General features: G+C 34.3%; 4 protein-coding genes and 1 long non-coding RNA gene across 7 annotated transcripts; all 5 read left to right on the top strand.

Moving 5' to 3' along the window:
- Positions 1-1,503, top strand: LOC105630324 (Polynucleotidyl transferase, ribonuclease H-like superfamily protein). Its single transcript, XM_012212125.4, has 2 exons — positions 1-197; positions 405-1,503. The coding sequence occupies exon 2, from the start codon at positions 536-538 to the stop codon at positions 1,358-1,360; it is 825 nt and encodes a 274-aa protein (XP_012067515.1). The 5' UTR covers positions 1-197; positions 405-535; the 3' UTR covers positions 1,361-1,503.
- Positions 1,504-1,681: 178 nt separating this feature from the next.
- LOC110009127 (uncharacterized) lies at positions 1,682-5,243 on the top strand. Its single transcript, XR_002283974.3, has 2 exons — positions 1,682-4,652; positions 4,753-5,243. It is a non-coding gene; the product is annotated as an uncharacterized LOC110009127 (long non-coding RNA).
- Positions 5,244-6,406: 1,163 nt separating this feature from the next.
- LOC105630323 (Ribosomal protein L7Ae/L30e/S12e/Gadd45 family protein) lies at positions 6,407-8,222 on the top strand. The gene is made up of 4 exons (XM_012212124.4): positions 6,407-6,566; positions 6,666-6,954; positions 7,802-7,867; positions 7,959-8,222. Exons 1-4 carry the CDS (start codon positions 6,559-6,561, stop codon positions 8,016-8,018), a joined length of 423 nt encoding a protein of 140 aa, XP_012067514.1. The 5' UTR covers positions 6,407-6,558; the 3' UTR covers positions 8,019-8,222.
- A 1,315-nt stretch (positions 8,223-9,537) lies between these two features.
- On the top strand, positions 9,538-15,735 carry LOC105630321 (U-box domain-containing protein 43). The gene is made up of 4 exons (XM_012212123.4): positions 9,538-9,834; positions 10,777-12,023; positions 12,360-12,678; positions 14,004-15,735. Exons 2-4 carry the CDS (start codon positions 10,791-10,793, stop codon positions 15,500-15,502), a joined length of 3,051 nt encoding a protein of 1,016 aa, XP_012067513.1. The 5' UTR covers positions 9,538-9,834; positions 10,777-10,790; the 3' UTR covers positions 15,503-15,735.
- Positions 15,736-16,132: 397 nt separating this feature from the next.
- Positions 16,133-26,888, top strand: LOC105630320 (sister chromatid cohesion protein PDS5 homolog D). 3 transcript variants are annotated; one of them, XM_012212121.4, is made up of 13 exons: positions 16,133-16,650; positions 18,068-18,271; positions 18,407-18,588; positions 20,292-20,418; positions 20,600-20,719; positions 21,505-22,452; positions 22,538-22,627; positions 23,542-23,615; positions 24,662-24,713; positions 25,136-25,222; positions 25,322-25,368; positions 26,095-26,160; positions 26,244-26,888. In XM_012212121.4, the coding sequence occupies exons 1-13, from the start codon at positions 16,549-16,551 to the stop codon at positions 26,602-26,604; spliced, it is 2,460 nt and encodes an 819-aa protein (XP_012067511.1). In that variant the 5' UTR covers positions 16,133-16,548; the 3' UTR covers positions 26,605-26,888. The 3 variants fall into 3 exon arrangements, with proteins under 3 accessions (XP_012067511.1, XP_012067512.1, XP_012067510.1); XM_012212122.4 differs by having other exon boundaries at positions 16,134-16,319; positions 20,522-20,719; XM_012212120.4 differs by having other exon boundaries at positions 16,134-16,650; positions 20,522-20,719.
- Positions 26,889-27,809: the final 921 nt, after the last annotated feature.

Genomic DNA, 27,809 nt, shown 5'->3' with positions numbered 1-27,809 from the left:
AATATATTATAATCCCATTGGAGAAGGGAAAGAAAGGGAATCTCCTTCTCCTCCTCCACCTCCTCGTCTGCCTCATCTTCTCGTTCTTTCTAGTGTTTAATTTTTCTTTGTTTTGGAATATCTAGATGTTTGTTTCTCTGTCCAGAATTTGCAGGTTAAGATCTGCAATCAGATGCTGTAAATCCCTCTGATTCCAGGTTAGATTTCTATTATCGTTTTCTCTTCTATTAATCATAAGTTTTTATAGATCTATATTTGTTTTGTCACTTCTGTACAGATTGGATTTGATTGCTGTTAAAATTTTGAGTTTTTAGATCTTTATATCTGTTTGCCTAAATTTGTTTCCCCTGTTGATCAGGGATTCTTAGGGTTCATAGCTGAACATTTTGAAATTTTGATTGCAGATTTGGGTGATATCAACTGGGTTGGTAATAGATTTTGGTAGGGTTTGGAGGAATTGAATTAATTTGATAAGAGACCTGGGATTGAGCAATTTTGTTACTGTCGGCTGGTTCCCTTTTATTGAGTCCAAGGAATGTCGCTGCTGCTAAAAGGCGATTCTATCCAGATTCGCGAGGTGTGGAATGACAATCTTGAAGAAGAATTTGCTCTTATCCGTGAAATTGTTGATGATTTTCCATATATAGCTATGGACACGGAGTTCCCAGGCATCGTCTTGCGCCCTGTGGGCAATTTTAAGAATAGCAATGACTACCATTATCAGACCTTGAAGGATAACGTTGACATGTTGAAGATGATTCAATTGGGTCTTACATTTTCAGATGAGCAAGGGAATTTACCCACATGTGGAACTGGCAAGTTTTGCATTTGGCAGTTCAATTTTCGTGAATTCAATGTGAATGAGGATGTGTTTGCAAACGACTCAATTGAACTTTTGCGCCAAAGTGGGATTGATTTTAAGAAGAATAATGAGAATGGTATCGATGCAATGCAATTTGGTGAGCTCTTGATGTCATCAGGGATTGTATTGAATGACAGCGTACATTGGGTGACTTTCCACAGTGGCTATGATTTTGGCTACTTGCTCAAGCTCTTGACATGCCAGAATTTGCCTGACACACAAGTGGGATTCTTTAACTTGATCAATATGTACTTCCCAACCCTATATGATATCAAGCATTTGATGAAGTTTTGCAATAGTCTTCACGGCGGGTTGAACAAGCTTGCAGAACTGTTGGAAGTGGAGAGAGTTGGGATATGCCATCAAGCAGGTTCTGATAGTTTGCTCACAGCTTGTACATTCAGGAAATTAAAGGAGAATTTCTTTAGTGGCTCCTTGGAAAAGTATGCCGGTGTGTTATATGGTTTAGGTGTTGAGAATGGACAGAATACTCATTGACTATAAAAAAAAAAAAAATTCTAAAAAAAATTATGATTAGAAAGGTGCACATTCAATAGTATTTGTGTGCTAGACAGCCGCAAGTTATGTACACTTTTGTTATGAAGCTTCCTTAATTTATGAATATTTTCATATTTTTACTAGTTGTCTTGCTTTCTGCGTGACCATCAGTCTCTCACCCTTTTGTGTACCTTGCGTTTTAGTTTCTGTTTATCGCCAATTAATGCAATTCTTTTTCATGGCAGATATGCATAATTTACAGGGTGAATGATATTATGATGTTGATGGTTCTGTTTCTCACTTTGAACTACAAAGGTTTCCTGCTTCCCTCTATGAACTATTATGCAACTTTTAGACAAGCTAAGTGATGGTTGAGGGGCATGTTTCTTGTTGGTTAATTTAGTGCTTAATATACGAACCGTCTCTCTTTTCATATGTTGTTAATATATCAAGTATTTCATATGTGTCATTCTTGCTTTGTTTCGACTTTTTAGGTTTGGCACGTTGCAACACATTGCAGTTCCTTTGACGATTTAATCAATATTTTCACATAAAACATGAGACCAATTTGGTGGTGGATGGTACATCAAATTGGTGCTTCTTTGTAAGGGCACATCATTGCAACATCTACATATACAACCATCAAGAGTAATCTTTATTCATTAATTTGAACTTTCATATAATTTCATTGTTTTTATAGTCGTCCCCTCTCTTTTCAGGAAGTTCCTATTGTAGTTTAAGAACAAAGAAAACTTTCGTGGTTTTAGTGTTTGATACAATAACAATAATAACAGCCAAGCTTTAATTCAAACTAACATGAGTCCTTTCCTCCATTCTGGTCTTTTGAGACAATTTCTCTCTGTGTGGTTTTAGATCTAACTCTTCTTCTTTTAATGCCTTCTCCCATCAAGCGCACTTATGAATCATGGCATTTGGAGGTCATGGCACTTGGAGGTCTACATAGGACATGATCAAACTGTTTCAAACATTATTCTCTCATTTTATCTCAACATATGCTACTTTCATCTTTTGTAGGATGTGATCGTTTCTAATTTTGTCCAATGTTGTATGGCCACAAATCCACCTTTAACATTCATAATTTTGCAACATCATCCTGTGAATATGTTGGATCTTAGAAGCCCAATGTTGTTGGTCTCACCATTTTTCTATAAAACTTAATTTTCACTTTGTTAGATATCTTCCTATTGCGAAGCATAGGGAGTGAGTAATTCTTAGTTTCTAACAACCAACCGAATCAAACAGATTTAATTCAGTCGGATTCAGATAGTTGTTTTAGGAATTCAGTTATTGGTTGGTTTGAGCATATAAAACCATTTTGTTTTGGGTTTTTGGTTTGATTATCATGTATAATTAACCGAATTTATTTTAAGTCCAAAATAGCTAATTTAGTTTGGAATAACTGAATCTAGATAGAAACAAACTAATTTAATTCGGTTTGGATCGGTTATTGTTCCATTTGGTTTCGGATTTGGATACCATAAAAACATATTCGGATAAACCGAAAATGACTTAATTCGGTTTGGTTTGGTTGGGTTTGAATGCTCACCCTAGCGAAGCATACCCATAGCAGCACTCCTCCATTTCTTCCATTTTGTTTTAATTTTATGGTTTTAGTGTTTGACAATTAATAAAACATTGCTATGGAGGATTAATTCAATTTGTTGTTTCTTGGTGTATCTAACTTTCATTTGTTCTTCATATTTCCTACTCCATGCAATGTTTTAGTTGGTCCTGTGTCATTATGGTGACTTTGATTGTGGATTGGCTAGGTTTTGTCTTTGTAGGGTTATTCATCTCTCACCCACTGTTATTGCTTAGAAAAATCATTGTTTCAGGTAATTTTAGTACTTTTGCATTTCTATAAAATATATATCTGTCGTGCTTGATATTTTATGAATGTAAATTTAATAGCATCCGGAGATTTTCAGTTATCAGTTTCAGTATCCTGTTGCCCTTCATCTCGGTCTACCTTTTTAAAAACAGAACAGTTTTTATTTATTATTTTTACTGATTGTATGGATGTGGATATATTTCATTTCCATTCTCATCATGTTTGCTGCGTCATATCATTAGTTCAGGCACTTATCTCTGTTTTTTCTTTGCAGTTTGATTTCTTTGAAAATTGGATTGACCTTTTGAGCCTCGCTTATAGTGTCTTTACTCTGGAAAGTGATGTTGGAATCAGATTGAAAAGTAAATTTAGTTTCATAGTTTTGAATAGAACAAACACCAGCTCAAGTTGTTGGCCTAGAGTATTGTGTTAGAGAACTGCATTTCTTAATTACTTGTTTCGTTGGATAAGGGATTCTGAGACAAAAAGTAATTTTTGCTCTCATTTTTTTTTTTTTTTTTTGATTTCATTTCTTTTTGTCTTACTCTGTTACAAAATTGAAGGAATTTGTTCAAAATGTTTTGACAATCCATTAGTAAAGGGTGACTTGTTCTTCTTGCAATATGAATGGTGATGGGCTGATAGTTATTTCGCATTGTGGATTTTGAAGCTGTTTCGTAAAACAAAATAACAGTCTTTGGTGTGGAGTATTATGAGTGCTTTGTCAGTTGGAGGTAATTTGCACTGGCCTTTCTTGGTGATTTTGCTTGAAAGATTATTTTAACAGTACTGGGATGGGAAAGAACAATGATGAATAATAATGCTTGTCTATACTTATTAGAAGATCCGTTTAGGAGAATAATACCCACCTTGTTCTTTAGTTTCTTGCTTGTTTTACGTAGTTATTTTAGATTTGCTGTCGCATGTTCTTTAGGGTTTCACTATAATTTTAGTTTGTGGCAGTTGGCAACTTTTTCTTTGCCCTTCTCCCATATTAGTATCTGCTACGAATTGTATTGCCAGATAAAGCAAGTGGATGTTGTTGTGGCCAGTCCTGTATAATGTTGTAATGCATACATTTATGTACATAATTACATATTCGGCTATTCGCTTTCACTGTAGTTCCTTGCTAGTGTATTGATTTAAAATTGTGGAGTCTAACTGAAGCCCCAAGTATGCTTATCAATAACTTGTCCTTCTTGTTTCCTGCATTGTTGTTTGTAATTAATCTTAAGGTACTTGTTGAGACTTCAGAAACAAGATGACTGCTAATTCTTCTGCTCGGTAATGATTCATATTTCTAGTACCTTATTTTTCCGATGTAATTGTGCCTGTCAGATAGCAACAGATAAGGTGCAAGCATCAACATATCAATGGCTAGGAGAGAGCAAGGGAGGTTCCACCTATTTGCAGAAGAACAAGTGACAGAGCTTTCTTGAGGTAACTTGTATAATTATTAATCTCCTTTAGGTGGAGTAATTGACAATTCACCCAAATTAATTTGTCTGTTGCTGTCTCTTTCGTGAATTTCTTTTAGCAGTAATATGATATAACAGACATGCATTTGTGCACGTCGGAGTTAAAAGGATTTGTATATGACGAATGGAGAGAGCACAAATTTACCAAATGCTCTGACTACTAGGATTTGAAGGTTGCATTGTGAAAGATATATTCAAGTCCAACAAGGAACATAAGCTCCTAGCAATTGAGAAGGATCTCTTACAGGTAGCATCTGGCATTTTTTTTGCTAGTTCTTTGTCCAGTGCCAATGGTACCAGAAGTCCATTTCCAGATGAAAATTGTACCAAAGGCCAGCTGAGATGCAGCAGGATTTTGCATACAATAAATGAAAAAGTGTAACATCTTCATCAATTAGTGGGTAATCATACTGGTTGCAGAAAATGTAATGCTTTATTAACTATTGGTGCACCATTAAGAGCCTGTGTTGGCATCGAGTGTAGAGCTACATTTTTGTAAAAATATTGTTCTGATGTTGTTGGAAATAAGAGGTCTTTGCACGAACTTTATGCATGCCTAGAAGGCAAGAAAACAGAGGGAAATTTCTAAAGGGACGGGGAAGAAAAGGTACAGAATTTTGGCAAACTAAGAAGTACCTTGGCAAAAAGGATATATATATATATGTGTGCAAGAAAATGTTATGCTTGATATAATTTGAACAGTGATAACATTCACTTACAGAAAACTAATACCTTTATTTATGTTATATGTCTTCATTAATAAGTGTACACCAATAAGATCAAATCTATACATTTTTTAAAAATTCTCATCTAAGGTCTCTAATCAATTAAAGAAAATTAATATTCATTAATTTTTATTGTTAGGTGATTATAGTGATAATCAATAAAAAAAAACATTCTACAACATTTTATTGGAAAATATAAAATGTTAGAGTGTGTTCAGTTGTAGAAAAATGGAGTAGTTTTTTATAACAATTTTTCAAGAAAATTGAAAAACAGAATTTTATGTTCAAATCAATTAATTTTCTATTTGGAAAATTAGAAAACGGTTTTCCAGTTTTCCAAAATTTAACTAGGATTTTAATTTGTTTTCTAGAATTTTTCTTTATAATAAAAGATATGTTTTTAATTGTTTTAAAAAATGACATTTTCATAATTAAAATTATTATATCTGTAAATAATTTTTTCTATAAAATATTTTTATTTGAAAAAATAAAAATATTTAAAAAAAATAAAAATTTATAATTACGCTTTAATAAATAATTAATTTTATTATTAGAAATACATCCTTTATTTTTAAAAAAATTACAAAATAATAAAATGATATTATTATTATAAATAATTGATAATGAAAATTTAAAAACTTACATAAAAAATTTTTAAATTTATTTTATATTATGAAAGTTATGAATAATATTTGTGAAGTTAAATTAAAATATAATTTTTTATTATTATCAAGTGAACATATTTTCCATTTTGTGTTTTATAGTTTTCATTTTGTAAAAAACCTGTTTTCTTAGAAAACAAAAAATAGAAAACAGAAAACTTTTCTAAGTAAACACTCCCCACACCCTTGATTTCCTTTGTATTTTCCGCAAAGCAAATTAGTTTTCCTTTTTTTTTAAAAAAAAAAAAACAAAAAACAAAATCTACTTTCTACAAATTGGGCCATTTACAGGCCCATCTGGAGTTCTAGGCCCGTCGAGGCCGCATCATTATTGTAAGTCAGAGAAGACAAACACAAAACCCTAATTTCAGTACCCTAAAAACCTATTTCAAATCCCTCTTGCAAAACGCAGCCTCTTCCTCTTCCTCATTCTCCCCAAGAACACAGCTGATTCTCTAATTCTACAAAGTAAAAAGAGAAAATGTCAGGGTAAGTAAGTTTTCTTCTTAATTACTATTGGATTCATATTAATCAATTATGTTAAAATCTTTGATTAATTGACTTGAAACCGATCGATTGCTTGATCAGTGAGGAAGCTACCGTTGCTGTTGAGACAGCGGCTCAGCCTCTTGGCGAGGCCATGGATTTGATGACTGCATTGCAGCTAGTCCTTAGAAAATCTCTGGCTCATGGTGGCCTCGCTCGCGGTCTTCACGAAGGTGCAAAAGTGATTGAGAAACATGCTGCTCAGCTCTGCGTATTGGCTGAGGATTGCAATCAGCCTGACTATGTTAAACTTGTCAAAGGCCTTTGTGCTGATCATGGCGTTAGCCTCTTAACTGTTCCCAGTGCTAAAACCCTTGGCGAGTGGGCCGGGGTGAGTATTACTCATAAACCCATTTACTTTGAATTCACTCCAAGTATTTTCAATTAAATCAACTCTGGCGTTTTTGTTAATAAATTCTATAGAATGGACATGATCTTTGTTTTAAAGATACCAAATTTGTTATTATATAATTAACATCAATGAACATAGTTGTAAGCTTCATCAATGTAAGCGCAAGGTTTATAGGCCTATTGTTTTATATGATAGGATAAATAAAATGCATGTTTGGGTTTCTCATTTAAGTGAAAATTGATTTCTCAAGTCGTGATTTTTGTGAAAGATCTGTTAAACAGAATAGAAAATAAGCCAAATATTTAGCATCCTTGGTTCCATCAATTATGATTTTTGTGTAATATAATAGTCATTTGTATAATGTCTCGGTGCAAGGTTGTTTATAATTGGTCATGTGGTCTTAGAGATGTGCTTTCTTAATTGGCTGTTGAAGTACCTTGATATTTACATCATAAAGCACTAATTAATTGTTTAAGTCGCATAAGGCACTAAATAGTTTATGTGTTTCTGTTTCCTGTCTAACTTAACATGATTCTAACGATATCTATTGTTGTACTTCTTAGGGTGACGACTCTAATACTTTTCCTACTTAGAACTTGGTGGATTTTCAATTATTGCTTTAAGATGCGCTGTGTCATTTTAGCTATCTACTTTTTCTCTTCAAATATACAAAGTGTTCCTTTTTCATCTTAATGATTTCATACTTCTAGGATGTTTTGATCTTGTTGCATTAGGTATCACAGCTTTTCTCCCTTAGGGACTTGAAAAGATTTGCAAATTCTATTTAATGTTATCTCATAATTTTTTCCTTGGTTCCTTGTGGCAGTTGTGTAAGATTGATTCTGAGGGCAAGGCCAGGAAAGTAGTTGGTTGCTCTTGCGTCGTAGTTAAGGTGCATGTCTATTTCTGGTTAAGCTAATCTCTCTGTTTTCCATCTACTTGTATAAGAAAGTTAATCTTTGTTTCTGTTGCTTGTTTTGCAGGATTATGGTGAGGAGACTGAAGGTCTTAACGTTGTTCAGCAACACATCAAGTCTCACTGAGCAACAGTGTATTTGATTTATTGGGATCTAAATTTTAGTTTATACGTAGACCTTCTTTTAATGTTTTCATGATACCCTCCTGTGGGGTTTTTGAGTGTTTGCTAGATGCAGTTGCTAGCAAATCAGTTGTGTCGCATTATTTTGGTTGAACATTTTGTCTTGATATATGAAATGCAGAAGTAGCACCATTTTGAGTCTTTGAAATCAATGCTATGGTTGATTGCTTAGATGATGTAATGGCTGAGAGCAGGGCGGTTATCATCTTAGCATATTAATCTTGCGTTGGAGTTTTCTTTTGGCATGCACATATAAATGTATCCTTGTTATTGATGATTAGGAATGGAATTCTTTCCAGCAGTTTAGGTTTGGCCAAACGGCTGTCTCCAGTCAAATATGCTAGTTCGTATGAAAATGCCATTTCTGTCTCCTCTGTTCTTTCCCTCTTCTGCTGCTCTTCCTTTGTCCTCTTTGAGGTATTAAGTTGTCTAAAGAAAAAGTTGAACTCTATGCCACTTCCTGTGATCAAGAGCGCTTGTTTCCAGCCACGAAGATGAAGTGTACGTTGCGCATATCTTTGTCAACTTAAATTGAATCATAGTTCTTGTCTTGGTTTAAGTTCACTTTTTCTTTCAGTTCTTATTATAAATTGTTTGTTATAAATTCTGCTTTAAATTCAATTTTTTGCTTTCTGATCGACACAACCATGTTTTCCACATACTAGCATTTGAGGAGAGAGACAGAGAGGGGGTAAAAGTGCAACTATTTCATATCCATTTAATGGGAAAAGTGACAGAAGGCCTAAAAGGTGCAGCGGATTCAAAATAAAATAATTATAATGAATTTTTCAAAATATAGGTCATTGCTAGTGTATTTGATTATAATTTGGGACAAAATAGTATGTGAAAAATTACAATGATTTAGTTCAGTGTTTCTTATACAATTTTATTTTCAGAATCAAACAGATTGAGTGATTCCATTTAGTTGTACATAGTTTAGTTTTGGTTTGACTTACAAAAAAAATCTAATTCAGTTTCTAAACTGATGGTAATTACTCTGCTTTCATTTATTGATTTCCACAATATGGTTAAGTGGGACATTCTCAAAGGTGTAGTTTGCTGGATGTGATAAAGGAAATTTATTGGATTATGACAAAACCAAAAAAAAAAAAAAAAAAAAAAAAAAATTAATGAACCAAAAAATTATTTAATCATATTTAATTACTTTGAGACCTCATTGCTAACACAGCTTGTGCTCAAACCTTTTTTGCCTCTCAAACGTGTAACATGCAATTTCTTCTTCTAATTAGGAAACAAAATTAAAATTGCCTGTTTATTATTATTAAGAGCAGATGGGTTAAATAAGTTCTTTTACCTAATGCATGAAAATTTCGAGTTAAGTAGATGGAAAAACCTCAAGCATGGTGCTAAGTTGTTCTTGACTACTGAAAAAATATATATGTCCAACAACAATTATTTATTTTATTCAGCGTAGATGTAACAGAAATACTATGTTATTATTTTAATAACATTACATATAATATTAATAAACAAAACGTAGTTTGATTGTAATTGGGTTTCGTTCTTCCACTTTGGACTTTCGTGGAAAACATTTTCATGTAGAAAGCAACCGTCGGGGACTAAACGGTGTTGACATAATAAAGCAGAGAAATTTCAATTTCACACCCAGCACAGAATTTTCCCTCTGAAGCTTGACTTGAAACCAAGTCAAGGCACCAATAAAATGGCAATGAGTGAAACGCAAAGTTTATTTCTTTTCTTCTTCCCTTTCTCTCCTCCATTTTCTGTTGATTGCAGAGGTAAATTTCTGCTTCTGTAATTCTATTTTATTTTTATTTTCTTTCATTTTTGGCTTTTATTTAAATGATTGTGAAGTGGGTTGCTTGCATTGTATTTGTTCAGTTGTTTATACGTAGTAGTACTTTCATTTCTGGTTGATTTTTCTGAAGTGGGTATGCTTCTGTTTTAATTTTTAAGTTTTAAATGGCTGGAAATTCTACTTACCAATGTTTTTTTTCCTTTTATATTTGTTGCTTCTTTGCAATCTTAAATATATCTTACATTAGGACTTCTTTCACAATACAGTAAGCAGTAAGAACTACTAAAGTTTCAAATTTTACCTTTTTTTTTCCAATATGCTTTCATGTAATGTGGCTGTAATTAGATGGAAAGACAAGGCAAATAGATGCCACATCTTGTTTCTACAATTGAATTGACATGGATATCTCTGTTTGGGTAAGAAAATAACAAGAAATTAGTAAGTTTTAGTGGGGTAATCTATAATTTTCAGTTGAGTGATGTTTGAGCTTCATAAATTAATAGAGATACAGAACGGCTTTTAAAAATCTAGATATAGCCAAATTATACGTTCTCTGGTTTGAAATACCACAATTCATTTTGTAGAAGTTTGGTGATAGGGAGTTATGACCTCCTCTAGCTCCCAAGTGGTTATGCTCTGTGACTGCGAGCACTGGGCTTGACCAGCCTTCACAGCACCTCCCCTGTTCATTTATATTTTTTGCTCAAGGAAATTGTTTGTTTGTGCAGGATTACAAAGTTTGCTTGTAATTAAGTTTGGATCTTCTGGATTTTGCATAATTGTTATTATTGTTTTTAACCTTTTCTTCTATGGGGTATACATGCATGTTGTATATCGTTGATTCTTAGCAAAGGAATCTATCTGAAAAAATTATGCAATTTATATAATTTGACACTGTCCATTTTGGGTGTGGTTTCATCAGAGGATTTGACATAAATGGCACTGGAGCTCATACCCATAGGAACAATATTGGCTGTGCTAACAAACCAGGTCCTGAAAACAGCTCAGGCTGCAAAGGATGTTGTATTTGAGAAGGAAAGTTTCAAGGTTCTGTCGAAGCATCTATTTGATATTGAACCTGTGTTGAAAGAATTGCAGCTTCAAAAATTGAATGATTCTCAAGCTGCTAGGCTAGCACTTGAAACACTTGAAGCAGATGTTAAGAAGGCAAATAACTTGGTGGAGAGATATAAAAATCGAGCACGTTTCTACTTACTGGTGAAGTGCCGGCACATTGTTAATGAGGTACAAGAAGTCACAAGGGATATTGGAAGGTCTTTGGCTGCACTATCTCTTGCAAATACTGAAGTTCTAGCAGGGATATCCGACCAGTTGGCTAGGCTGCAAAATGAAATGCAAAGGGTTGAATTTGAAGCATCATATTCTCAGCTCCAAATTGTTGACAAGTTAAACCAAGGTCTTCGTGATCAAAAACTTGATCAGGGTTTTGCAAATGACATGCTTGAAGAAATTGCCCGTGCTGTTGGGGTACCGGTAGAACCTTCAGAAATAAGCAAAGAGCTAGCAAGCTTTAGGAAGGAAAAAGAAGAAGCTGCAAACCGGAAAGAAAGAGCTGAGGTTCTCTTCTTGGAGCAGGTTATTGAGTTGCTTTCCCGAGCTGATGCTGCCAGGGATTTTGAAGAAGTCAAAAAGCAATACTTTCAAAGGGTTCAAGTTATAGAGCGGTACGATGAGGAGGAGGAACATATAGCTCCTCTTACTCCTTTTCTTTGTTGTATAAATGGCTCTGTGATGAATGATCCTGTTAGCCTTTGCACTGGCACTACATGTGAGAGAGCTGCCATTGAAGCTTGGTTTGACTGTGGAGAGATAACTGACCCAGAAACTGGTCAGATTCTTGAGGACAGAACTTTGAGGTCAAACCTTCCTCTTAGACAATCAATAGAGGAATGGAGAGAACTGAATTATTGTCTTAGAATCAGAGCTTGTAAGGCAAAGTTGTTGTCACATGTGGACTCCTCTGTGGAAGAGGCTTTAAGCCAAATGCAGGATCTTGTTAGAGAAAATTCTATAAACAAGGAATGGGTCTCTATAGGAGGCCTAACAGATATTGTCATATCTATCCTTGGGAATTCCCATAACAAAAATGTAAAGAGGAAGATTTTAGTTACTTTAAAGGATTTTGTTGAAGGACATGCAAGGAATAAGGTAAGCAGTTATGATAATAGACCTGAAAAAACTGGGGTTATGTATAAATTCTGCTTGAAAACTTAGTTCTCTGACATCCTCCATTTAATGGAATCTTTTTCTACTTTTTCCTATGCTGACACTTGTGGAGCTTCAATGTTATTTTTTTGTAATTGTCCTTCAACTACTATTTTTCTTGTCCACCATAGTCATTAAAATGTGAAGTTGTCAAGTATTAGCTCATGACATTCAGTTTTACATCCTTTATATTCAGAAAGTCATATTGATTATATGAGAACATGCGCAATATGCAAATTAATCCTTGGTACTAAATTCAATTGTCTGAATCAAATGTAGGAAAAATTGGTCAATTGTGAGGGGCTAGATCACATTATTCCCTGCTTGGTGCGTGACTCAAGCATCTCCAAGGCTGCAGTGGAATTGTTATTTGAGTTGTTGCAAGAGAGGTCTGGCTGGAACGTATCTGTTTGCAGGAAACTTTCTCAACAGTGCAGTTCAATTCTTTATCTCGTCACCCTTTTGAATGGTCCAGTCAGGGAATCAGCAATCTATGCAGAAAAAATTTTAAATAAACTTTTTGAAGTTGATGAGGAGAATATTTCCTGTGCTGCAAAATCAGGCTGGTATAAGCCACTTGTTGATCGGATTATACAAGGTTAGAGAACCATTTCCTTCTATATTGTCTGAATGTCATCCATTTTCTTTGTTTCAAATTTATTTGCAATTAATGTCATCTCTGCTTGGAAAAAGACGCATTTTTCTGCTAAATCCTATGGACCTGAAAATTTTTGCAGTGCTTGATAGCTTATTTTAATCTGTGCTTTTTCATCTAAAAAAGGTGAATTACTGTTAGTCCCTGTATTATAGTGTAGTATACTAGTCAATATCTCTATTTTGAAAAATTAATTTCATAGTCCATGTATTTTGCAACAATTCAATTATAGAGTCCTTCCACTAATTTTTCTGTTAAAATCAAATAAAATAACAACGTTGTCCTTGATCCAATTGTAAATTTTCTTTTTCTACCATCAAATGAAACCAACCTCAAGGTATAATTTATTCTCTCTTCTCCACTCCACCATAACAACAATAACAACTTAGCCTTAGTCCCAAACTAGTTGGGGTCAATTATATGAATCATAAAAAGAAAAATCATAAACAGAAAGTAAACACAAATAAAAGGAAAAATCATAAAAAAAAGGAAATCATCTCACCAGAAAAACTAGAAAGTAGCAATGTAAATCACAACTTGATCTGCAACTCCATAAAAGAAGAAAAAAAATGTTTGACTGAAAGAAAAGGATGTCCATGAGATGACTCAAAAAACAAACTAAAAGGTTGCAAAAGGATGAAAAAAGAAGAGGAGGCACCAACCAGAGGGAAATTTTGGAACATCAAATTACCTTTATTAGCTTTTTTTGACTGATTTTTGGTTGACTAACAGAAAAGTATCCAAATCCTAATGGAATGACTATATGGTTGGACAGTAATAAATACTGGAATTATTAAATTGATTTTAGAAAATAGAGGTCCTGACACGATAGCATTGGGACTAAAAAGTAATTTATTCATTATAGTTTTGGCGCCTTTGCAATTTAGGTTTTTATTAGTGTTTTTGGCAAGACATTACCAAAGGAGAACCTATGATTCTGCAAGGTCTTTGAAGCTACTTTGGACTTCCATTCAATTGATTCCACTCTGTCTACTGTTTTTCAGTTAAATGAGTGTAAAAGAATATATACACACACACACTAGAAGCTACTCCATTATTGTTTAGACATTAGGTGAACCTGTTCAAATTCTACATATGACTTAGACATAGTTATACTTTTTTTTTAAAGGTTGAAAACTCTTCTTAATAGGATGCCCAACTTCATTCTCAGCTTTCTTTGTTTTCTATGTGTAGCTAAAGTGCACTATTACCATTATCCTTTGAGGGCAAGTTAGTCACATTGCTCTGATCATTCTGAAAATTTTCAGGGTCAGAATCTTCAAGAATATCAATGGTCAGAGCTATAGTTAATATGGAATTGGTTGATTCAAATTTGAAGTTACTTGGTGAGGATGGGATAGTACCTCCTTTGCTTGAAATGGTGGAATCTGGCAATATTGAATCAAAAGAGTTGTCTTTGTCTGCCTTGGTTAAACTATCTGATTGCAATGCCAATAAAGAGCTTATTGCTGCTGCTGGTGGGCTTCCGCTTGTTTTAAAACTAATGTTCTCTCCCCATATACGAACAATTATTATTGCTAAATGTGCAGAAATCTTTGAGAAATTTTCTTCTCATGATGATGGAATTAAATTCCTTGTTGATGAAAACGGGACCCAGCTTGATCTAGAACCAATTATCACCAATTTGTTAGCTTTGCAACAGGTTCCAAGTTCATCCCATAATGTTCGGAGGCCTGCTTTACGTGCACTTCTAGGTATATGCCAACTTGATTCAGGGTTGGTTAAGATTGCTGTTCTTACTGCCAATGGTGTATCATTGATACTTCCTCTTCTTGATGGTACGGACTCTGAAATTCGTGAAATTGCCATTAACCTTCTCTTCCTGTTCTCTCATCATGAACCACAGGGAGTCGTGGAATACTTGCTTAAGCCAAAAAGGCTCGAGGCTTTGGTGGGATTTCTTGAGAATGATTTTAAGAGTGATGTACAGAAGGCTGCTGCTGGTTTATTAGCCAATCTCCCGAAATCTGAGAAAACACTAACCACGAAGCTAATTGAATTGAATGGGCTAAATGCGCTTATAAAAATGTTACAAACAGGTACAATGGAAGCAAAAGAAAATGCTCTTGGTGCACTCTTCAGGTTCACTGATCCCACAGATCTCGAGTTTCAACGGATTGTAGTTGACCGAGGAGCTTACCCTTTGCTTGTAAATTTGCTCAGAACTGGTTCCATTACAGCAAAAGCGAGAGCAGCAGCACTTATTGGTGATCTTTCGATGAGCAGTCGGAAATTAGTTGTTGTGCCCAAACCAACTGGCTGCTGGTATTATCAGCCAACACGTCGTCATGTATGCCCAGCGCATGCCGGCATCTGCAGTGTCAAATCTACATTTTGTCTAATGGAGGCAAATGCTTTGCCATTCTTGGTAGAACTCCTACATGGAGAAGTTAATGCAACTGCTCATGAAGCGATTCAGACACTCTCCACGCTTGTTCAAGAAGGGTCTCCAGACAGAGGAGCCAACATGTTGCATGAAGCCAATGCTATAAAACCTGTACTGGATATTTTAAGTTGGGGAGCAGATTCTCTTAAAGAAGAGGCTTTGGGATTCTTGGAGAAGGTCTTTTTGTCAAGGGAAATGGTGGAATACTATAAATCAACAGCTAGGCCGCTTCTTGTTAGTCTAACTGGGAGGAACGTTCACGAGGAAAGTCGAATTGGGAGGAAAGCTGCAAAAGTTTTATCACTCCTCGAACGATATTCAAGATCATCAACATCTCTTTTGCCAGGACTATTTGGGTGAAAAGATCTGCAGCCAAGTCTGAACTGATCTCTACTCATCATAATTCAAGAGTGCTTTGTAAATAAATGCTGAAGTCTTTGTTTACTTAATACATCAGTTATATTACTTGGGATCTGATACGGCTAATAATGTTGTGTATCATCGCTGTTACCTTTTCCTATCCCATTTTTTATTACATTAACCTGTACAGAATACAAGCCTATCAAGTATTGGCTGCATCTATTTTTTAGAAATCTCTGTTTTTTTATTTTTATTTTTACTTGAAAGCTAAAATCAGAAAACACTTTAAGATGTTTCTAGCAATGTTTTTAATATCGGACAGGATATTAAGTTCCAAACTTCCTGTCATGGTTGATTTTTAAATATGTTTTTAAAATTATACTCCAAAAGAACTGATATTTTTGCTAATAAACCATCAGACGGATATTTTGTAAAATGAATTACTATGTATAAGCCACGAAGTTTGTTCTTCCAGACACGGAGGGCCTGTATAAAGTATGAACCTATAATTTTCTGTGACAGATACATGAAAGAAAAGGGTGTCCAAGGGCAAAGATGTACTTTAACAAAATTGGTGACCAAACTTTTTTCACGTAACATATGCTTTTGGCTTTCTCATAAAAAAGAAACAACAAAATGAAGCGCCAATGAACGAGGAAGCAAGAACCCACACACTGCTACTAAGTTAAAAAGGACCATAAAAAGAAAGAACGGAGAGAGACCCAAAATGCCTAAAACAATACTACGAAACAAGAGCAACTTCGGATTCGAAGCCACCTCATGGGTTAAAATTAACCAATCCTAAGTTGCCTCATCGGTAATCTCTGTTTGCATGTTCTACACTTTGCTAAAGACTCCTAAGCTTGGGTGTGGAGAGTTGTTAGTGGAGCAAACAATGTTTGTTTGCTCTAGGGCTATAGATGGGAATTTCTATTATGTGGGTATGATATGAAAATCTGCAAAAGCACAGAGATTGAGCGAAAAGTGAAAGTAATAGTTTTTAGTTTCTGGAGTTTTTGGATTTTGTGACTCATATTGTGTTTAAAATGGCTGTCAATGAGATTGAGCTGGAGGAACAGCTTAAGGAGGTTGGGAATAGGCTCCTAGACCCTCCGTCATCCATTGATGACCTTCTTAATATGCTTGACGTAATGCACTTTTCTTTCTTTTCATATTTACTTGTCTTTTGGATTATTTCCTTTTGGTGTATTTTCTTGTTTAATTGAGTGGTGAATTGGACTGTTTGTTGATCAATTAGTATATTTAATTGGTTGATGCATGCGTATGTGTTTGTGTGTTATAGGTTTGGTTTCTGATGACTTGTTTTTTAATGGAATATTGAATTGGGGAAAGGACTCCATATAGTTTTATCATTCCGTGTTGATCATTGTTTCAGTTATGATTAATGTTGTTAGTATTCTATGGGCTTTCATTGTTTCCCAATTGCTTTTTAGTCACAATATACTTTTGATCGTTATTACATGCTTAATTTTTTTCCTTATCTTATATTTGTAAATTAGATATTGCATTTTGACTCGATTAATATTCCATTTTTTCTGTTTGATGGCTGGTGAATTTTGGCGTAGTTAAGGTTTTTGTTGTTCCAATAGATATCTATGCATGTTTTGCTTCTTGTTTGGTTATTTTATTCAATGGAATGTTAATGGAACATCAAAGGTGTTAGAGGTTGCTTTGGTAGGCTAGTCGGGAGGTTGGGAGGGGTCCTCCATTCAATTATTTTCTTGATCCTGAAAAATGAGAGAATTGTTTGTTTCCTTATTGCTTTATTTATTGTTGTTTCATCAATTTAAGATTGCATACGATTACTTTTGTTAATAGCTTATCAGTCATGTCTTCTTTTATGCCGTTACCTCAGATTACTAATTTGCAGTTTAATCAATCACGGGCTGATCCTTGTTCCTGGAATCAGGGTAGAGGGTTTTGAAGAGCGATAGCTCTGGTTTCATGTAGCACTTTATCCAATTGCTCCTATAAATTTCAGTGATGACCATTGCTTATTTAGACTTGTGCCCTCATTTGGCCATTTGAGTGCATCTTATATTTTTTGCATTTCAATCTCAGTGTATGATTTGTACCGTGTGTTGTAACAATCCTATGTGCATAGTCATGTTTAAGTTCATTGTTGACAGCATTTTGGGATGTTTGGATGAAACAAACTTGTAAATTTGTGTATATGTCTAAAACCTTGCACATTAACTTCCCTATTTATGATGTCTGATACTGACTATTTACCTTAATGGATGTTCAAATCCTAGCATCTCTTTTCTCTCTAATGTTAGATGATGCAAATGAAGCTGTCTTTGTTATTCTTTTTGTTGGTTGGTACTTACATTCCAAGGGTTCATACCATGGAACACCACTTTGATGATAATTCAAGCTTCTATTTGGTAACGAGGATTTTTATTGACCTTTGTTATGAGTTTTGAATGTCTTTATTGCATGTTAAGGATTGTTTTAACAATTTAAAATTTAATCTTTTCCTATTATCTTTTTTTAAATTAGGTAAATGAATTGCTTAATTGACTTAGTTTATTTGTCTTTTAGAATCTTGAATGTTTGCTCATAAATGTGGAACAAGCACCATCAAGATCAATGCAAGATGCACTTCTATTGCCCATGAAGGCCTTGATTTCTAATGCACTTTTGAGGAACTCAGATGCAGATATTAAGGTTTCAGTTGCATCTTGCATTAGTGAGATTACAAGAATTACAGCACCTGATGCTCCTTACAGTGATGATCATATGAAGGTCCTATTGACAGCCAAAATCAGTTTTCACATTTGATGGATGTTATTATATGGTTTCTAATTCAACGAATTATTTCAATATATCTTTTTTAATTTTTGGGGCTCTTGTGTGGTCTTTGTTTCCATTTGTGAGCAGGAAATTTTTCAGTTGACTGTAGCAGCTCTTGAAAAATTGTCCCATGTATCTAGTCGCTGTTATTCAAAGGCAGTTTCAATTCTTGACACCATTGCTAAGGTCAGATCGTGCTTGGTGATGATGGACCTGGAGTTGGATGAGCTAATTGTAAAGATGTTCAATCACTTCCTAAAGACCATTAGGTAAGAGCTTTGTTGATAGCATTTACCTTTCATTTCATCATCTGCTACGTACACATGCCACTTTCTCAATCAGTAGTGACTCAAATGGGTTCCATCACCCCACAGTATGATTCCATTTCCAGAGTGATGGTTTCTAGGAACTTTAGTTTGTATATTCCATCCCTGATTTCCAGCTCCAAAATATCTAAGTTTTATAGCTCCTAAGATATAGCAATATAATTTTGATTTATCTTTCTGGTTCTTCTATTCATAGAAATCAACTTGTCAAAATTTGTCTTTTGAGCATTACAGCAGTACCTCTATTTTCTTAAATTGTATCCCTGACTTAGCTAGCCTCTAGATGTACTCACAAGTTGTTTTAGATGAACTTACAGGTTCTTTAGTGATAGTTTCAGTTTCTTGGGTGTGTAAGAACAAATTTTTAGTGCTTCAGAATATGCTGATGCATATGTTTCGACATAGTTTCCTTTGTATTATATTTATTACTGAAAAGTGGGTTGTGGAGATTTTGATTACTATAACCATCATATAGTGGATAATCCTAAGGATTTTGCTAGTTGAAGATGCTATGGGAAATGTACAGTGAGAATTGAGAAGAAAGAACAGACTTGTTTGTGCAGGCAATGGACCCTTTTTGCTTGGAGGTTGGCATATCATCCAGACCATCCGGAAAGATAGAAATTATAAAGGTTTTTTTATGTGCATTTGTTGTGTATGGGTATTGTGCTTGTGTATCCAGTGTTATCATAGTCCGTTGGTAAGGGGTTTTGAGTTTCCCATTACAGATAGAATTCCAGGGAATCCTTTCCTCTTCTCCCCTCTAGTTGACTTTGGCTTTCCCGGGAGAAAGGAGAAGGAGAAAGTTAAAAACACAGAGGTGGTAGTGAGGGTTCAGTGATTTAGTTTTGGAGATAAACTGAAAGAATTCTGAGTTCTCTGAGTTTTGCTCAAAGCAATTTTAGTGCACTTAAAAGCCTAGGTCAGGGATTGATTAGAAAAGCAGCTATTGCCTTCTTGATGCCCCCTTAACAAGTACCATCATATTGCTGCCGTATGATCTTTTCTTCCCTTCTGAACTGGTGGTTCTAAAAAGTAATGAAGCTTTGTGCTATTTTAATTGTTCACTTTATTCATTAGTGTTTGACGTCTGATTTGTGAAATTGGGACTGTGTAATTGTGATAAAAGGGAACAAATATCAACAGGCTCCGGAATCCAGGGTGGTTCACTTGAATCTTTATGATATCATATCATGAATGGACAAAAACATTGACATGCGATAAAGTTAGCTTTTCTAATAATTTGACTATACAGACAACTAGTGCTAGCAGTCTATAATATAATGGGTGTGGAGTTGCTGCTTAACTTTTGTTAAAATGGTGTCACCTTATCTCTCAAATGGTGATATTTACCCCTGAAAATTCAAAGCATTGTATTGTTAGGTTTATGTAGAATGTCTCAGAAATTAGTGTCATTAGCAAGGGGATTAGATGCAATTTATTGTAACATCTGTCATTATAATGTCAGTGCAACATTGTGGTTAGGATGCTGTATTTACAACTACAGTCATCTCAGCTCTCTTTTTGGTGGAGCAGCATGGTGGAACTTGATGGTGTTTTTTCTGTTTTCACTTTTACTTCCTTTTTTAATGCATATATTGATCTTCTGTATGTCAACTAATCATATAGTCTTCTTGCTCATCAAGGTCCAACCATCCACATGCTGTATTTTTGGCCATGGAAACAATTATGACCCTGATCATAGATGAAAGTGAAGATATACCAGTGGCTCTCCTCACTCCCCTTTTATCGAGTGTAAGAAAGGAAAATCAGGTAAATGGTCTTCGCTATGTGCCCCTCGTATCTCTTCGTTTGCTACTATGATGTTGATTGGTTCTCTGGGATGTTATCAATTTAAGTTATACTGCAATTCCAGAATGTTTCTCCTGTTGCATGGAAGCTCGCGGAAAAAGTTATCACTAATTGTTCTCCTAAACTTCAATGCTATCTGAAGGAAGCGGTGCAGTCCAAAGGCATAGCTTTGGATGAGTATTCTCCAGTAGTTGCTTCTATATGCCAGGATGAATCTCGTACTCTTGAGCATGATCATGTCAAGGGTGGTGGGGATCATTTGGTATATTTCTTTTCTTCTGCCTGTCTATGACTGTATGAAAATGTAATGGCTTACAGCTTTTGTGTTACTTGTTTTAGAATTGAAGAATTGCTTTTGCAGAGGAAAACTGACATTGAAACTTCTTTATTTGCTGACTGTAAATCCTAAGTTCAGAACTTCATCTGCCTGCCTTCCGTAATATGTTTTGCCATGATGAAATGGATCCCTTGATTTTTCTTGTGTGGAGTTCATCTCCGTTTCAATTTTCCAAGGGGAATTATTTGATATGTACTGTCCAACTGTTTTAAACATGGTAATTATCAATTGTAAGTACCACGGTGCCGTGGCAACATATGCATATAATCACTTTGGTCCAAACAAACTTAGAAATCGGGGAACTTTTTCACATATTAGATGACATCTGGCAAATCAAATCAATATGCTTACTATAAAGCAAATAAAGATTTCATGAGGAAAGGACTCGTGAGCCTTACATGAGTAGTCAAAAATCAATGTTTTAATTATTAAGAAAAGTTCCTTAATGCATAAAATTACTCATAAAATGGTATGTTTGTGTTTTCTGCAAAGGAACCGCATTATATTCCTTGCTCATTACTTTAGGATATGGTAACTTTTATTTGTATCACGTTGGAGTATAATTGTCAGTAGAAAGGATAGAAACATTTATGAAGCAGCTTTTTTTTAGTATAATTTTGCTTATTTCTCTATCATATATTATTTATACCTGGAGTTTTTAATATAGATTATGACTAAAAATTTCTGCAAAATTCAATTTCTTGTATTAGGTGATGAAAGGGTTATCACTAATAACTGCTTCCCCTGGAGAAGTTTTCCCAGCTAAGGATGGTATTCCTAAGTTAACAAGTAGCCATGGAAATGCCTCAACAAAAAATTCTGACAACATCATAAATTATAGTTCTTCAAAAACACTGGAGAATTGTTCTCTTACCCAGAACACTGAAACTGCTGATGTACAAGGCAATGCTGAAGGTGAAGTCAAGTTGGAAATCGAGCCAGACAGTAATGCAAGAAAAAGGGGGCGGAAACCAAATTCTTTGATGAATCCAGAGGAAGGCTACGATCATGCTTGGATTCCTGCAGGAAGAAAAATTGCAAAACTAACCCGTGAGAGAAAACCTCGTGACAAGGAAGTGCATTTAAGATCAGAAGATCCAGTTACTAATAAGGCAGATTTGTTATCAGCACATGTGACAGAAATTATGGGATTGGCACCACAAACTGGTGTTGTCTCAGGTGCTTCTTCCCCATCACCAAGTCAAAGCGTACCGGGTGAAAGTCATCCTAAAAGAGGCCGGGCAAAGAAAATTGCAAGCTCTATGAATAGAGATGGTGATTCTAGTTCCTTAAGATTATCAAAGGGACAGGTGTTAAATAGTGCAAATGAGAAGAAAGCTCGAACTGAAGATGCAGTAAATTTTGGTAAGCACTATGAAGGAAGAAGTAACTCACAAGTAAAGCAACGCAAGCGCTCAAGAAAAATGGAGCTTACTACAAAGACTGCTGAAGAGACATCTCTGCCTTTGGCACATATGTTGCCAGATGATAAAACTGGGTCCCTGAGCGAACCTGCGGAAAAACCACTGCATCAGTCAACCAAGATAGGAGCAAGGAATGTCAACAAAGAGAGCTCATTAGTCCAAATTGATATTAGGAAAAGAAGTTTATTGAGTGTTATTCCAGATGTGGATGTTGCTAAAACATCTAGTGTTAAGGTATGAAATGATATGAATCATGTCCTTTTCTTACAATCATTCTGGCATTAATTTGTTGATCTTTTCCTTATAATCAACTGTGCAGAAAACTAAATCCTCTGATAGAGATGGAAGTGACGAGGAAGAAATTCCTAAAACAAATCTGAAGAGGAAGCGTACACCAAGGAAGGAAGTGGTATGGAATGTTTCTTCCTTGTTTTCCTGCATAACTTCTACTTGGTGAATGCCAATGGTATGGGGAATTTTTTCAGTTAGCCCTTAATTATTATTTCCTTTTATCAATGATGTAAATAACAAAACCATTTTATTGTGTGATGATTTAATTGAATCTTACATTGCTAAAACATCCTTAGTTTTAGGGACACATGTTTTCTTAGAATAGTGCTGGTTTCTTTGAAATTTAGGTGCTTGTGAAGTGCTGAATTTGGGAATCAGAAGTATAAGTTGAGGCTTTTATTTAGCATACTTTAATATTTGAATTTCATATGCTTCTGTTGTCCCAGAGTAAGGGAATAGGGATTGGAAGGTTTCGGTTCTATTAGTTGACAAAGTTGGCACTTGTAATATGAATTACTAAAACATCCAGCTGCGCTATGGTTGCAACTTCGGCAGTGCTTGTATCTATGTCTTGACTGATTGAAAACAAAATGGCTTTTCAAAAGAAATAGAATGATGGAATGAAGTTACAATAAGGCACATTTCCTAACTTAGGAAAGCCAAATATCTATGTTGGCCAAGATATTATCCTGTTTCTTAATTTCTATTTATCGAAAGCTAAATAGAAAGTAAAGATCATAGTTCAGTTACTGCCTTAGTTTACTTTGATTTCTGAGAAAAGCAGTAGGTCATAGGTAAGCTCTCACTTATTTATTCTGTCAATTGAAAAAATACCTTAATTGTGACCCATAATGTTCTATATCAATTTCAGGAAATTCTTGTTATTCCATTTAGTTTATCTTTGTTGTTGATTAACCACAAATACATGTTACTTCTGTATTTCTGCTAGATAGGAAGAATTTCAGGGCTCCGTCCTCACTCTTCAATCTATTTTGTACCTTTTTTAATTTTTACATTTGTTCCCCAATTCAGCCTCCTGAAACTCCTGATATTGGTCAGCAATTGGTTGGTAGAAGAATAAAAGTTTGGTGGCCACTAGACAAGATGTAAGATACCTTTAAGACTTTTGGCTACTTCATTTTTTTTGGTATTTTGTTTGATAAATTTCTTTCATCTTTTCAGCAATTTTAGGTTAAAATCTCATGATTTTACTTCTGTTCAATCATCATTGCCTGCTGGCTTTGATAAATTTTCATATATCTGTTTACCACTTTTTTTCACGCCTTATATGCATTATACTCTTTGCATTTTTGTATTTTATCAACTTTATTTGGGGCTTTCTGACACAAATCTATGTAAAGAAAAGGGCTATCGGTTGGAGAAATTAAAATTGGAACTTGAGGAAAGGGTAATGATATTGGGATATATATGCATGTGATTGACTACTTGATAAAAAAAGAGAAATAAATTTTTGGATGCTATCAAATCGGTTGGAAATGAGTGCATCTGGCAATAGATTGGGACAATAGTTTATTCTTTTATGATGTAGACTAGACTGGCAATTAGCATACTCTTGGTCTGGGACCTATGACATATAATAGCACAAATGACTAATGCAAGTCCAAAACTAGTCACATGTTTTCAATGGCTTATTTTAAAACTATCAATAGTGGCCACTCAATAAATAATAACAATTATGATAGAATAACACTGGTTATGCTTCTCTCTCTATGGCATGTGCCGTTACTGATGAGGCATCCTTAATGCGATTGGTTAATAGTTTTTTGTGCTGACTGGGACTACATCTATTACAGCTGAATAGGATCTGAATATAATTTTAATTAATTTGCAAATGGAGACTTTTGAAGCTTTTGACTTCTATATGTGGGAGATATTCAGGGCTTAGAGTCAGAGCAGCACAAAGAATTACACCATTTGCTTAAAAAAAGTGGGGAAAAGAAAGAAATCCACCAAGTGCCATTTGTTTTTAGTTGTGAACTTAGATCATAGACTTTGATTTGTGCAAGACATCCTCAGCTGAAATTTCTGGAATTTATGCTAATGTCGTGTAATAGCATCTCATTGGCAGATTCTTAATCTAAGAATATAGCTATAATCCTTGTGTTCTTAAACGTGTTTTCTTATGCTGCAGGTTTTATGAAGGAGTTGTTGATTCCTATGACCCTATTAGAAGGAAGCACAGGGTGAAATGACTCTAGCTAACCTACTAAGATCTTTTATTCTTTTTTATTACTTGTTACTTCCATTTGCAAGGGAAGGGAAGTGTGGGGGTTGCTTATGACGGCTTTCTGGTACCGACTTATTGCATTTGCAGTTGATCTCGTGTTCTCTTTCCATACAGAGGCTCTTTCATGGGCCATCTCATTTAAAATCATGAGCATTTTTCTTACATCCATGGTCGTCTGACCATCTTATAATTGGTCATCTTGTGGTTCCTGTTGCAAGACCAGCTGATCCAGAATACTCATCCATGGAGTAATTGATCTCCGTGGAACACTTAAAAACCATCTTAATGCAACTTCTCTTAATATAGCAAATGTATTTTCCTGTCCTCATTTCTCCATATTTAGGTCTAAGTAACCTTTCATCATTACTTGTTTTTTAGGTGTTGTATGCTGATGGGGATGAAGAGATACTCAATCTTAAAAAGCAACAGTGGAAGCTAATTGGAGATGATATTTTCCCTGATGAAGTGGGTCTTTTGACTTTTATTTCTACATGGTATTTTTTCTCAGTAACTTATTTCTGCAAAACTAAGTCCTCTGTCTCACGATTTTGCCAATAAAATTAGGAGGATCGAGATACTGGTATTCCAAAAGTTGATACTTCATTTGACAAGTAAGTTTTGCTATTTCACTAAATTTGCTTCTGCTACTAAATATTACTATTTCCTTTCTGCAAATTCATGCCTATGTAATTTTTATGTTTTACCACAAACTGAAGATTTTTGTTTTTAGAAAGTTGTGGCCTTAATTTGCTTAGCAGTTCTTTTCCTTTTATTTTGTTTACTTATTTTTCTTAAATAAAATAAAATAATTATTTCATTTTGCTTGCAGTCAAAACAATTATTTTCTCATATATTGCTGCAGAAATCTGTGACGTAAGGACACCTTAAATAGGGTATGACATAGAATTAGGAAGAAAAAGAATGACCTTCTTTAACTGCCTCTGGGAAATAAATGTAGTTAAGTACTAAGGAAAAACAGAATGGCTCTTCTTTAATGCTGTGAGTGATATATGTAATTCTTTTTTGAGTTTTCTTATTTTGGTTTAGAGATGCATGTAGTTATTAACTTATTATATAAAATGTAGTAATAAATAGAATCCGTGAGAGATATACGAATATATATTTTTTAATATTTATTTTGGTTTAGAGATGCATGTAGTTATTAGTATAAATATAGCAATGAATAGAATCTATGCACTATCAAAAGAACACTAAATGATCATTTCCCCTTTTGCCGAGCAGTTAGATGTATGCCTCATAGTTTATGGACATGTTTGTTTTCTACCAAATCTTTTGTTTGGTCTAAAATTTCTTAGCCTACTGAAATGTATGATCAGACCGCAAAAAGGAAAGGCAAAAGTGAAGTCAGAATCGGCCAAACAACTGAGGGTTGATTTGAAAAGGTTAGTTTGCATACTTCAATAATATTTCAGTGAAATATGATTTTTTGATACATTTTGACTGAAAGCTTATGATGGTTTTCTAGGAGTGGAGCCACTAGCATTTCCAAGAGAAAAGCTAGAACATCAACCAGAAAATTGGCAGCTGGTAAAACGCAGGACGAACCTAGTCTCGCTGACAAAGCCATTAATGATATATCTAGGCCTGACAGCAACTCAGAAGGTAATGTTCAAGAATCTACTGGCAAGTTGAAGATCAGAGGTCCAAAGGCCAGCATCAAATCCGAGCATACAACCCTAGAAACAAGTTCATCCAGTGATGGAACACCTAAAGGTGGCAATGTATTTCGTGTTGCTGCCATACTGGAAGAAGAATACTCGAAACGACCAAGTAGAAATGAGCAAGAAAGTGAAGAAAGATCTTCAGAATCAACTGACACTAATTAGATACTAATTAAAGTATGTATAGAGATGAAAAACGGTTGAAAGGCTAAGAAGCTTTGCTAAGTTTTGGTCGAGTACAGGAGCAGTGTCTCAGTTATGGTCTCTCTGTGCCTTTGATTAATATTTTTGTGATCATGATGTACATGCAGATGCAGTGTTTTGAGGGTTGTGATGAATCAAAGGTGGCAAACCAATAGTTATTCTAATTCATTGATCATAGTTGTGATGAATCAAGGGTGGCAAACCAATAGTTATTCTAATTCATTGATCATAATTTTAAAAGGTAAGTGTTTATCTTTCTTTCTAATAAATTTCTAAATGTTATGATAACAAAATTGAATCTTCTGTTATAAAATAATCAAAATTAGTTCTTAATACAATATCAATTGCTTATTTAAAAATTAAATATTGAGATTGTATTTTAAATTCATTTATCATTTCTAATCTTATTATTTATTCATGTGAGATATGCATGGAACATTTTATGTATTATTATCTTTTTTTAAGGAAAATTTTGATCATTCTTTAATATTAATTTATGAACACAAACCTAAATTAAGGTATCATTCACCAAAGTTGCAAATTGTAAATCAAAGTTGCGACAGGTTTGTGTTCAAAAATCAACAGTAAAGAAGGATCGATGATGCCTTAATTTTCTCGTGTTCATAAATTAATTATACCTTAATACCAAATGAGGTGTATTTTGGTAAAAAAAACATTTTGAGTAAATACATATTTTTTATTGAAATCATTAATTAATTTGATGAATTCTTCATAAAAGAGTATTTTTTGTGTATTTTTCTCTTACAAATAGTTACATCTCATGTTTGCACTAAAATCAGTAAATGAATCGTTTGTCTTAACGGAAAAAACCATTTGATAAGTTACAATTTTTTTATCGAGATCACCGCATAATTTGGTGGATTCAATGCAAAATAAAAATTATTATTTATTCATCTGATTATTTTTTGCTGATTAGTTAGTGTGAGTTATTTTTTGATTGCATTGAAATCGTAATTGAATTGATAGTTTTAGTGCAACGACAGAACAAATATTAAATTTATAAATAGTTTCAATTTTACATTACACATGTAAATAGTTGTTACAAGAGTATTATTTTTATTAAAATCCCGATTAACGACTAATATTGGTTATAATTTTAATAGACTAATAAATATATATGTTTATAAATTATGATAAATATGTCA

This window comes from Jatropha curcas, chromosome 1, assembly GCF_041381405.1.
Source record: "Jatropha curcas cultivar XTBG-Jc1 chromosome 1, XTBG_Jcur_1.0, whole genome shotgun sequence".
Classification (NCBI taxonomy): domain Eukaryota; kingdom Viridiplantae; phylum Streptophyta; class Magnoliopsida; order Malpighiales; family Euphorbiaceae; genus Jatropha; species Jatropha curcas.
The sequence above is the reverse complement of the archived record's forward strand: the minus strand, read 5'-3'. Positions and strand labels throughout refer to the sequence as shown.